This window comes from Microtus oregoni, unplaced genomic scaffold, assembly GCF_018167655.1.
Source record: "Microtus oregoni isolate MIOR12 unplaced genomic scaffold, Mior012 000018F_ref0000195, whole genome shotgun sequence".
Classification (NCBI taxonomy): Eukaryota; Metazoa; Chordata; class Mammalia; order Rodentia; family Cricetidae; genus Microtus; species Microtus oregoni.
In genome coordinates, this window is record NW_024543077.1 from 1,888,154 (window position 1) to 1,901,144 (window position 12,991).

Genomic DNA, 12,991 nt, shown 5'->3' on the forward strand with positions numbered 1-12,991 from the left:
CAGGCATGGTGGACTCAGTTGCACTTTCTCTTGGGGCACCCCACTTCTCTTCCATCACATCTCTCTAGCCGGCTGTGGAGACTAGAAGAAGGTGTCGGGAGTGGGTTTCTGGAGGTCACCACTGTGAATCTGAAAAGGACTAGTGGAGGTGGGGGAGTGACTACTGGCATGGTTTTGGCTTATAGGAGTCAGCCGAATCCCAGTGCCTGCTTTGAATGAAGGAAAACAGACTGCCTTGAGGTGGTGACAGGGATGCAGGAGCTGATGGAGGTTGTTCATCTAAAGATAAGAACTGAGGCTTTCATGTGCCACCATGTCAGGTGACAGGGGGCTGGTAATAAAAAAGACAAGGTTCATTCTACTGGGGGATGTAAACCAAAACCAGGAAACAAGATAAACAAATCCAAACAGTGATCATTCTGCCAAGAAGGTAGACCAGGACCGAAGGATGGAGAGAGGTTAGAATAGGGGAATGGACAGTGGGGACAAGATGGACCAGAAAGACCTCCATGAGGAGAGGACTCTTGAGTGGAGCCCTGAGGGATTGGGAAACATTCAAATGAGGACCCAAACAAAGAGCAACGAGGTAGAAACTGCTAAAGCCAAGAGTTTTGCTTTTGGAAGGTTTGAGATGCCTACAAGACTTCTGAGATAGAGGAAGAAGCATAGTGTTGGCAGTCATGGAGGCAGTGAGGTTGTTCAGTGGGGCTGGGGCAATGTGTGTCCAAAGAGACTGTTTGGGGGAGAGAATGACCATCTAAACAACCCTGCAAGCCCGTGAGATGTCCAGGGTGGTAGGATGAAGACTTTCTCTTCCACAGGTGTCCCCACTCTTTGGAACGATCTACGATGCTGTCATCCTCTTGGCCTATGCCCTGAACCGCTCTGAGAACCATGGAGCAGGGCTCTCAGGGGCTCACTTAGGGGACCACACAAGAACTCTTGATATGGCTGGTTTTAGCCAGAGAATCCAGATGGATGGGAAAGGCAGAAGGCTAGCCCAATATGTCATCCTGGACACAGACGGTGAAGGAAGCCAGTTGGTTCCCACCCACATCCTGGACACAAACACATGGCAGGTACAGGCCCTGGGAAAGGCTATACACTTCCCTGGAGGGAGCCCTCCAGCCCGTGATGCCAGCTGCTGGTTCGACCCCAACACACTATGCATAAGAGGTAATTCACTGCTCACCCACTAATCTCTCACCTGTCTAGCCATTCATCTGCCCATCCATCCATACACCTCTTCCATTCATCTGTCTACCCATCCTTCATCCATCCATCCATCCATACACCTCTTCCATCCATCTGTCTACCCATCCTTCATCCATCCATCCATCCATCCATCCATTCATCCACCCATCTTCTCACTGGTCAACCTATCCTTCTATCCATCTGTCTACTCATCCACCCATCCATCCATCCATTCTTCCATCATCCACCCATCTATCCATCCACCATCTTCTCACTGGCCTAACTACCTTCCATCAAGGTACCACCAACTCTATTCACCTATCTAGCCCAACCATACACTCGTTCATGACTCTATCTTTTCTCTCCAACTGTTTACAAATCCACCTTTACTAAAACTCTCTACGTGGATAGTTCTGTAAAGGGGGGCAAGAGAAAATATAAAGAAGAGCTATGACCTTTAAAAGGAGGTGTGGCCAGTAGCTAAGAAACACCAGGAGACCAGCAAGGCCTCCCTTGAGTGATCAGGGCTAGGATGCCCCCAGCTCACAGATCTCCTAAAATTCCCACAGCATTACCTCCCATAGACAACATTAAAGAATTGAAGTTCAGAAAGTCTTGGTGACTTGCCAGAGTCACACAAGAAGTCAGTGGCTGAGCTCATGCTGGACCCAAGTCTGTTGGCTCCAAGTACAGGATTCATTTTCCTTATGTCCACTGGGGGCTGCGGGACAAGACACCCACACAGACTGATTTCTGTCATTCATCCATCCTGGCCATTGTCCTTTATGACACACGTGACTATGAACGCAGGGAAGTGCACACATGTGCATACAGTCACATACATGCAAGCACATCCCCTAAAGCACACATGCTCACTGTGGCAGCAGTGACAGGTGGACCAGGCTTGGGTATGTTCCTGTCTGTGCCTCCTTTTGTCCCAGGCTTGGCCAACCCTGTTCTTCCAGACCAAATCTGTAGACACAGCAACTCTTGCACCCTCCCAGACACATGCCACCCCATCAGGCCTCCCTTGGCAGGAATGCTTGGGTTTCTGACCCCAGGGCCACCTCAGCTTGCTTGAGCACATCTTCTCTGAGATGTGTGTGTTCCTCTCATAAGTGAGCACTCAAGCCCCGAGCCACATCCCTGACTCCACGGTCCTTACACATCAGCTCCTCCCCTGAGTTTCACGCACACAGCAGGGTGCCTAACCAGGCAGCATTGTAGCTGGAGACTTTTCTCTAGCCTGCCTGCTCCCGCTGGACTGGGTTTCTCTCCCGCCTGCTGGTCCCTGCAGCTGCTTATAAAATAATCACTCGGAGGCTTAATATTAATTATGATTGTTTGACCAATGGCTCAGGCTTCTTACTGGCATTTGTTTACCAATGGTAATAAAACGGCATACAGAGGGGCATCCCACATCACGGGATATCCTCCTTGCAGACGGAATGTGAATACCAAGAAGCCTCCTTGGGGAGGGAAGGGAGCTGAAACCCTCACCTGCCCATCTGCCCCTCTTTTCTTCTACAAATAGCAAATCCCACCTCCTGTTCCGCCACTGCTCACTCTCAGGAGGAGAGAGCAGAACATAGAGCGCCCTCCCGTGGATACTCTTGAAAACAAAGGCCTCCAGGAGTTTCAGCTTGTGACCCGCAGGAATGGCTGGAGACCTCACAGGGCAGGGACTGGAGGAGGCAGTAGCCGGGCTGTGAGGGGATGGTCACTGCTTTAATGACACCTGCCTCTTTCCCTCCTCTTACCCCCCCCCCACAGGTGTGCAGCCACCAGATGGCCTCCTGACTCTGACACTGGCCTGTGTCTTGGCACTGATTGGGGGAGTCCTTGCTTACCTCATCAGGTGAAGCTGACAGACCCAGCTCAAGCTTTCTGCATCCCGTCCAATGGGGTCCTGTCCATTAGCAACCGACAGGGGCTTTCCCCACCTCTACTTCCTGATCTCAGGGCCTACAGCCTCCTAGGAGCCCTGGTTGCCTCCTGAGAGCTCTGCTTGAGACTTGTGGCAGAAGCCTGTGGTTCTGGATGAGGCTCTGCCTCTGAGCTTCAGGCTCCTGTTTGTGCAGTGCGGGACTAGCCAGATCCAGCCCAGGGATTCCCTCAGCGTTACAAACTCTTCTTCCCTCTGTGTGCCTGAATTCAGAAGCTCCAAAGCCCCAGCCATATCCGCTCTCACCTCTAACAAGGAAACAGGTGTAGGCATCAGTAGGCCCATCAGGGAAGTGGCAGACCTGATCCCAAGGCCAATGGTCTGAGTACACAGTATTCAGTGCTTACCAACCCTGAAGCTGACACAGGAAGAGATGTGGAAAGACGAGTTGGAGGCAGGGCTGAGAGTCTGACTGAGGCCCTGCTGTCTCTCACTTCTAGGTTAGGCCTCCAGCAGCTGCAGCTGGTGCGGGGCCCCCATCGAATCCTGCTGACAGCCCAGGACCTCACCTTCCTCCAGAGGACTCCCAGTCGGCGGGTGGGTGGGCAGACCTGGGCTGGGTGGGCAGGTAGGCAGAGGGGCAGGTTGGGTCTGACATCTTGATCACCCCTGCTTCTGTCCCAGAGGCTGCGTGGGGATGGTGGCAGCGAGCCAAGAAGTATGGTGGAAGGTGGGAGCCCAAGGTCGGTGATTCAGGGGTCAGCAAGGAGCCTACCGGCCGTCCTGGAACATCCCAACGTGGCCCTGTATCAGGTGAGGGCTGTCGCTACCCTACGCCAGCCCTGCAAGACTGTCTTTGGCTTCTGGGGTCTCCTTCTGTTGCGACTTTCCTGGTTCCCCTAGCACACAGACAGCAGCCCCAGAACTAGGAAACAGGACACTTCCCTCCCACCAGCATGGTTCAGGGGCTGACCTTGGGAATCAGTTAGTCTCAGCGGCTTGGCTTTTTTCGGCTTTGGCCCAGAACGCCCACCTGCTCAAGCAGTGAGATCCCCAGACCCTAAAACCCAGGTGAAGGCAATACCCAGTCACAGGCACCTCCAGCTCACAGGGAATCTACAGAGTCAAAGGTCAGAAAAGCCATATCACGGTTGCTGAGAACATAGCCATTTTCCAGAGGCCATTAGTCTCAAGTACAAGTATTTACTAATATATACTAATATATGGTTCTTTGCCTATGGCTGCTGTGCTTACTGAACTTGGCTAATTGTTTCCATAGGAAACAGTACAAGGCTCTTGTGGCTTATTTTCCACCTTCTCCCCGCCCCTCAGCAACCCCACCTTTTTGTTCTAAAGCGGGGCTTTTATGACACATAGAGCACAATAGCCAGCAGGCTGCAGGTGAGGCTACGCGGAGGTGACCCGCTAGGGACCAGCGAGCCACTAGGGACTGTGGGGGCAACCCGCTAGGGACCAGAGCTGGGGGGCGGCTGGGACCACGCTGGGAGCTGGGCCTCATCCTCTCACACCCTTCTGGAATCCCTAGACACAACTTGAGTATCACAGGTGCCTGAGCCCTGCATGGTAAAGCTGGCCTCCAGCCAGGACCTGCTCGTTGGCTGTACCTCATTAGTCCTCATGAGCCCGAAGCTGAGGCTCGGACTAGATGTTATCTACCTAGGTCTCAGGGTTCCAGGGAGGTAGAGTGAGGAAGGGTCCACCAGTCAGAGCCTTGCCCCCCCGAGTCTCAATAAAGTCTGTGTAGTGAGGAGCGGCAGGCCGCTGCCCGGCTCCTGCACAGCTAGCTTATGCCCTGAAATAGTTACACGGAAACTGTATTCTTTTAAACACTCCTTGGCCCATTAGCTCTAGCCTTTTACTGGCTAACTCTCACATCTTGATTAACCCATTTCTAATGAGTGTAGCACCACGAGGTGGTGTCTTACCAGGAATATTCTTAACCTGCGTCCATCTCAGAGAGGAGAGCTATGGCGACTCTGCCTCATTTCCCTTCTTCCCAGCATTCTGTTCTGTCTACTCCGCCTGCTTAATTTTCTGTCCTATCAAAGGCCAAGCAGTTTCTTTATTAATTAACCAATGAAAGCAACAGATAGACAAATGACCCACCTCCATCAAGTCTGCTTACTGCTCCCATTGACAGGGTATGCCCCGCTCAGAACGCAGAAGAAGGGGATGTATAGGGTAGCAGCTAAGTGCAAGAGATGATGGATTGGCCTGAGATGGCCCAGCTGGTGAACTAAAGCGGGCAGGCTCTTGTTCTTATGTTCATGTCTATTTATTTATGTTTTCTTTAGCATCCCGACCACAGCTATCCCTCTCTGCTCTCCTCCCAGTGTCCCCCTTCTCTCCGCACCGATCTACTCCTTCACCTCTGTTTCTCTCCAGTCCTGGAACTCGCTCTGTGGACCAGGCTGGCCTTGAACTCACAGAGATATGCCTGCCTCTGTATCCCGAGTGCTAGTGCTGGGATTATAAAAACAAAACAAAACAAAACCCTCTTGTTTTGCTTAAACAGGGAGACTGGGTGTGGCTGAAGAAGTTTGAAGCAGGCACGGCTCCTGAGCTGCGGCCGAGCAGCCTCAGACTCCTGAGGAAGGTAGGACCATAGACAGAGGGGTGCAGGGGGCCAGAGAGGCATGTGCTCAGGACACCCCCACTGTCTAGACTGGTCCCTACTCCCTGGGCAGGCTTCTGGCCCGAGAGTCATTGCTTTCATTGTTAGCACTGCCCAGTGACATGTCATCATCGTGGTCACCATCACACACCAGCATCCCGCAAGCCATGTAACATAAGCCTTATAGCTCTCTGGCAAACTCTTCCTCCCCCAGCAATGGAATCTGGGTACCACCAAGGGTCCTCAGTCTGTGCCTGCTTCCCTGTATCCATCCCTGTATCTGTTGTTTACTCATAAGCCGGGCAGAGTTTGGGGCTTAGGAGAAGAGGTTCTGTTTCCCGAGGGAACTTCAGTCACCATCAAGGACCGTATAAGCACCTTCTCCCAAAAATATCACCATCAGAGAGGCACAGGGGAGGGAAGGCAGAACTCAGGAAGATCTCCTGGTGTCCCCTCCCTGTAAGACAGAGCCAACACTACCCAGCCCAGGAGAGCTGTGAGAAGGGCAGGGTTCAGGGAGATCTCCTGGTGTCCTACTTCCCTGGACCACCTGGTGTCCCCTCCCTGTAAGACAGAGCCAACACTACCCAGCCCAGGAGAGCCGTGAGAAGGACAGGGTGTATACAGAACAACCCAGAACTGTCCCTGGCAAGTGGCATGCCTTTGAGAAATGGGGGATTTCATCAGATTGTGGCTTTAGTTATTTTTTATTATACCCAGCACTGGCTATCTGAAATGAAATTCCGAGAGATTACATGACAGGGGCAGTTAGGCACTTCCCTTGTAGCCAGTGTGAGCAGCATCTCTGAGAAAGGTCAACCAAGTTTGGGGGCTGCTTCAGGGTAGCCCCAGAACTTCTCTGAGTCTTCACTGTGTGCCATTCTGACTATCCATTGGAGTATAACAATGTACTCCAAGACACAGTGGTCAAAAACAGCAGTGCTTTTATGACTTACACTTTCGTAAGGAATTTGGTTAGGGCTCAGTTGGGTGATTCTGTTCAGTTTTATGATGGGTGGAGATCAGCGTATGGGGTTCAGCAGTCAGAACTGGGCGAGCCGTGACCTGTAGACCAAATCCGACCCATTGCTTATCTTTATAAAGAAGTAGGGACACAGCCATGCTCTCTCCTTTATGTTTTGTCTCTAGCTGCGATCCCGTCTCCCTGGCAGGGTGAGTATTTGTGACGGAGATGTGCAAAGCCTAAAATATTTATTACTAGAACCTTTTTAGAAAATCTTGTGGTTTCTTGGTTCAGAGGGCCCAAAGATCTCCATTCATGAGCAAGGCCAGTGAGGATGGAGTCTGGTGTGATCTGACTTCTTTCTTAAACTCTTAAAGCTGTCTACTGGTCTCTCCGGATTCAGGGACGGTCTTGGGGTACTGCAAGAGATGGGAAATAGGAGCTGTCATTTCCTAAAACCTGGACCCCAAAACATATAAGACTGCCCCTGCGGTGTTCAGTAATTCATGGTAGTAACAGGGCACACTTAGAGAGGGACAGAGGTCACCTCTCCATGGCAGGAGTAGGAACGGCTTTGAGGCTGTTCTTGGGGCTCTCAGAGGAGGGAGAACATGCAGCCACCCCTCCCCATTTAGTTGATCTCTGAGCCATCTTTGTGAAGAAGGCCTTGCCAGTCAAGGGTTTGATCTGTCCAGTTTGGGCCCTGCGTTAGGGAGCTGCCTTCCTTCGCTGCAGTCAGGAGCCTTCTGATCAATATTGTAGGCTGCTGCAGAGAGGATTGATAGGATTCAGATCAATGGTATCAGTCAGGTGGAGAAACAGACCTAGATCTGACTCTGGAGGTTCCTACATCTTCTCCACTCATCTATCAATTGATGCTTCCATTCATTCATTCATTCATTCACTCATTCATTCATTCTTCTACCAATCTGCCCTTCTATCCATCAATGTGTCTGTCTGCTCATCCCCCCACCTCTTCACCCATCCAATCACTGTCCGTCTATATTCATCTGCCCGTCAGTCCATCCATTCAATTATCCACCCATCTACTGGCCATCCACCACCCGTACCCACCCACTACCCCTTATCTATCCACTTATCCTCTTGTTCATCTGCCCATCCACCCACCCATCAGCTCACACCATCCATGCACCCGTCCCATCCATGCACCTTGATGCCCAGGGGTCTCTAAGGTGCCGTTTGCCTCTGCAGATGCGGGAGATGCGGCATGAGAATGTCACTGCCTTCCTGGGCCTTTTCGTGGGCCCCGAGTTTTGTGCCATGGTGCTGGAGCACTGTCCCCGCGGCAGCCTAGAGGACCTGCTTCGGAATGAGGCCCTGAAGCTCGACTGGACCTTCAAGGCCTCCCTGCTGTTGGATCTGATCAGAGTGAGAGGCTCCCCAGGAGCTAAGAGTCAAGGGGGTGGGGAGATGGGACACGCTCAGATTTCCCACAGCTTTGTGTAAACGGAGACCCCACTTTCACTTCCCAGCCCCCCAGACCCCAATAATCACACAAAAACTATATTAACTACAACACTGTCTAGCCAACAGCCCAGGCTTATTCTTAACTAGCTCTTACATCTTAGCCCATTTCTATTATTTTACATTTTACCACAAGGCTGCCTCACCTCTTGCTTCTTGGGCAGCTATGTGGTGTCTGTCTGACTCTGCCTTATTTCTCCCTCTCTGTTTGAATTTTCCATGTAGCTACAGTCTGCTCTGCCATAGGCCAAAGTATCTTCTTTATCAACCAATGGTGATAAACATATTCACAGCATACAGAGAGGAATCCCACATCAGCTTTGAAATCTGACAATATCAAACACAAGTTGAGGTCAGAGGCCTCTGGGTCCCGTGGACGTTCTATGGTCCTTCTCACTCCTCAATGACCTCACATGTCTCCTCCCAGGGTGTGAGGTATCTGCACCATTGGCGGTTCCCCCACGGGCGCCTCAAGTCCAGGAACTGTGTGGTGGACAGCCGTTTTGTGCTCAAGATCACTGACCATGGTTACGAAGAGTTCCTGGAATTCCACTGTTCTCCCAGGCCACAGCGAGACCCAGAAGGTTGGCTGGGTTATGGTAGGGGGCCACCTGTAGGGTGTGCTGTATTGGCATTTGTGAAGCAAGGGGAGGGGGAGGTACCCATAGTTTTTGTGTTGGGACCTGGAATTGGTGGGTTTTCTGTTCTGGAAGAACCTAAGGCCCTTGACCTGGGATTGCAGGAGAACAGATACTCCTAGGTCCTCTTGGGCGCAGAGTTGGCAGCAGGAGACCCTTTCTTACAATTGCAGAGCTTCTATGGACAGCTCCTGAGCTGCTGCGGGGGTCTGGGGGATCCGGGAAGGCCAGCTTCAAAGGCGATGTCTTCAGCCTGGGCATCATCCTGCAAGAGGTGCTTACCCGAGGCCCACCCTACTGCTCCTGGGGACTCTCAGCAGAAGGTACGTGTCCTCCTACCCCATCCCACTGTCCAGTCCCAAAGAACTGTCCTGCAGATTTTTGGGGTATCTCAGCCAGAAAGGTGGGGCAGAGGCACGCCGAGCTCTTGATGGATGGCCTTTTAATCCATAGGGGCCTGACTTTTGCCTTCTTCCACCAAAGTCCTGCCCAGTGGACACTGCCCATTTCAGGCCTGGGTTTAGAGAGTCAGGGAGGGGCAAGGTAACAGATGCAGGGAGCATTTGGTCTCTGTGCCTCACATCTGGAAGACCACCCAGATAGGCTCTGTAAGCCTTGCTTCCAGGTGAGGCCCTCCAGGTAGGGCATCAACCTTTGGGTGAGAGGATCAGAGACCTTCAGATGGGGATCAGCCCAAGCCTGCTTCTTCCTGGAATGTGCTTTCTCCACCCTTGGAAAGAGCAGAATCCAGAGCTTAACTTTCTGAACTAGGTCTAGAGCCGGCTCCTCAACCATGCACCCTGCAATTTTGAATAAATCTTTTTTGGGTCAGTCTCAGTTTCCTTGCCCGTAAAATGGGGACCAGTGGGCCTGCCTCATAAAACCACCCTGTGTGCAGATTTGCACACAGATCCAGGGCCTGAAACGTGATAGGTGCTCAGTCAAATCTGCCTGGGTGCTTTGGGGATGGGCTAATGGGGGGCTCCCACATTCTCTCCTGTATCCCACATTTTGGAGGATGCCTGTGTGCATAGGGCCCTTTGTGGTTTCCCAGGCACTCTCTCTAGCACTCCCTCTAGCACTCCGTCTCATGCCCTGGTTGTAAGGGATGACTTTTTCAGAGAAGATTTAAGTATTACTCAAAGCAGGGCAGGGGCTTCTCAAGTAGGGAAGTGGGATTTGGGTGGCGCTCTCCCCATCCAGGCATGGTGTGCTTGGGGACCAGGTGAGCAGCCTCCTACACAGAAGCCAGCACTGTCGAGGTCAGTGTCGAGAGCAGTGGGTGTGAACAGTAGACTTGGCACAGCAAGAGGACCCGGGGACCACCCCAGGGCTATGTACTCACCATCCTCTAGGATGCTGAGACCCAGGCCTGGGGGAATGGCTCTGTCGGCAAAGTGGCAAAGTGTTTGCCGTGCAAGCATGCAGACCCAAGTTTGGATCCCAGAACCCACGTAAAAAGCTGCATGTGGTGGTGCAACACCAGAAAGGAAGAGACAGGGGGACCCCAGGGATTGCTGGCCGGACAGCCAAACTGGCAAGCTCCAGCTTTAGCGAGAGAGCCTGTCTTTAAAAGTAAGATGGAGGTTGATCAAGGGAGACACTTGGCATTGATCTCTGGCCCCTACACGTGTGCCATCTGCGCACACGCACCCCCAACACTCCCACACACACACCCTTACACGGAATGCCGGAGCCTCCACACTGTCCTCAGCTTTTACTATCTGATGACAGACGCTGCTCAGAAATCTGCAAAGCTTTGAAATGGATTTACATCTCATTCATCACAATGCAATTGGCGGCGTGCTTTTAAAAACACAGCTGTGCATGTGAGCGTGCTCTGCATCACTTCCATCTGCGTGCTGTAAGCACACCGCCTCCCTGCGTCTGTGGTCTGAGGCCCTTGGGTCTGCTGCCTGAGGCTGGGACCCTCTAGATGAACTGAGTGGAAAGCCAGCCTACTGTCATGTCTGCTCTTTGCTGGCCTGTAGAGATGTTCCCTTATGCTCTGAGCCTCAGTTTTCCTGTTTGTAATACTGGACATTAATAGCCAGTGTGTGGTAGCACAAACCTGTAACTTTAGCATTTGGGCAGCGGAGGCAGGAGGATAGCGAATTTGAGTACAGCCTGAGCTGAACTGTGAGTTTCAGACAAGCCGTGGGCTGCCCTCTGCTTCAAACCTGCTTCAGGAGCACAACAACCAAGGGCAAGGGATGTCGATCGGGACGAGCACCCAGGAGAGCCGTAGCCTAGCATGAGCAAAGCCCTTGGTTTGAACCTTAGCATAGCATAACCAGGTGTGGTGGCACACGTCTGTAGAACTGGGATCAACACTTGGCATGCATGAGGATCAGAAATTTAAGATCATCTTTGGCTATGTAATAAGTTTGAAGCCAGCCTGGGGGAGATCCTATCTCAAACAAACAAACAAACCCCTACCCCAAACCATAGAGAGATGGTAACCTCTCACCATCCCCAACAAGGCGGCCAATCTAGGGTGGGGAGAAGGGGACTGTAGAGGAAGAGAGGAGGGCCCCAGGCCTCCTCGGAGGTTACCCTGCTATGGCCCAACCTGTCCAGATGACCGATGTCCTGCGTTGACCTGCGGGCTCAGAGTCCGAGCACAGAGCCCAGCCCCTCTTCTTCTCAGTCTTGATGATCTCTTGGCTTTGCCAGAAGCAGTTGTCTGGGGTGGGGTGTGGGACGCAGGCACAGGGTGGCAGAGCCAGAGAACTCGAGCGCTGGTCCCTGTGGCCTCACCCGGTGGAGCAGGGATGTCTTGGATGTCAGTCTCGTGAGGCGTGCTATGGTCTCCGGGTGTTGAGACTGGTATGGAGGGCTAGGCTGTCAGGTTTCAACCACAAGGCTGGGAATCTCCAGAACAGCAGCCTTGGGAGAGCCTGCCACATGCTAGGCACTGCCTTCTGCACCTCCTACCTCAGCGCCCCTCAAGAGGAGGTCCCCTGATCCCGTTTCACAGATGAGGAGACTGAAGGTAAAGGGATTTCCATCTTCTTTGCCACCCTATAGAGAATGGTAGCAGATTTGGAACTGAATCCCAGCTCTCCTAGTCAAAGGCTGAGATCTTTCCTCTGGCCACAGCCTGAGGCAGACCCAGGAGAATAGCAAGGCTGTGTGCCCTGACCAGCTGTGCAGGAGACATGGAAAGTCCTGGCAGAATCCCTCAGGGCCCAATTCTCCCTTCCCTGCCCTACCACAAGACCCATCCCATAATCCCTCAGGGCATTTGACTCAAGGTATCCATGGGATTTGCTGCAGAGATCATCCAGAAGGTGGCGTCTCCCCCTCCTCTGTGCCGGCCACTGGTGTCCCCCGACCAGGGACCCCGGGAGTGCGTCCAGCTGATGCAGCAGTGCTGGGAGGAAGATCCAGATGATAGGCCCAGTGTGGACCAGATCTACACGCAGGTCGGTGCTCCCCAGAGGCGCAGGGCCTTACAAGCACTTCTGTCCACAGGCCTGGCTCGGCCCAGGGCAGGCCACATGCATCTCCAGGGCCTGGAAAGGATGGGTTGTCAGGGGACACACGTCAGCAGTACCACTCTGAGGAGGACAGCCATAAGAGAGGGCCATGTGTGCCGTCCTGCCGGTCCAGCCTTTTCTCAGCCACTCTGTCTTTACGGCAACCTTCTGAAGCACACTGCCATGGTCTTGGCTCTGTAGAAGATACAGGAGGCAGAGGCAAGCTCCCAAGGGACCTCACCAGGTGACTGGTTGTGACCCTGAAGAGCTGCTGAGGAGCCGCACCCAGGACCAGGCCTCCCAGCACCTGAGCACAGGAGACTTTAGTCACAATGGAGACAGTCCTGGTCCCCGAGTCAGTGAGGGTACTCAATGAGCTCTGGGGTCCCCCTAGCCTGCTTTGGGATGGCAGTTGGAGGGCTGAGGCAAGTCTGCACCTAACTGAACAGGATAGCTCTCCCCCAGGGCCAACCCATCAAACCCAGATCTACGTCCTGTTCCAGTTTCATCGTCCCCAGCCACAACACCAAATTACCAAGGTGAAGTTCAGCATCTCAGACAGGCAGGTGAGGAGAGACAGAGGCAGCATGGCAGACCCAGACGATCTACAGGGCTCCTTGGGACATTGGCACATACCCCACACATACTGTGGCATCATGGGGTAGCACCCGCTTCACAGATGACCCTCTGGATTTCAGAGTTAGCAAA

At 52.8% G+C, this 12,991-nt stretch overlaps 1 protein-coding gene across 1 annotated transcript in view; it reads left to right on the plus strand.

Annotated features, from left to right (window-relative positions):
* LOC121458641 (guanylate cyclase D-like) overlaps nt 1-12,991 on the plus strand; it is an 87,767-nt gene that overhangs the window by 61,803 nt on the left and 12,973 nt on the right. Inside the window, exons 9-17 of the mRNA XM_041667947.1 lie at nt 822-1,176; nt 2,968-3,052; nt 3,580-3,676; nt 3,764-3,892; nt 5,616-5,696; nt 7,891-8,067; nt 8,591-8,747; nt 8,975-9,124; nt 12,081-12,229. Of these exons, the coding sequence (XP_041523881.1) occupies nt 822-1,176; nt 2,968-3,052; nt 3,580-3,676; nt 3,764-3,892; nt 5,616-5,696; nt 7,891-8,067; nt 8,591-8,747; nt 8,975-9,124; nt 12,081-12,229 (1,380 nt within the window). The remainder of the gene's footprint in view (nt 1-821; nt 1,177-2,967; nt 3,053-3,579; nt 3,677-3,763; nt 3,893-5,615; nt 5,697-7,890; nt 8,068-8,590; nt 8,748-8,974; nt 9,125-12,080; nt 12,230-12,991) is intronic.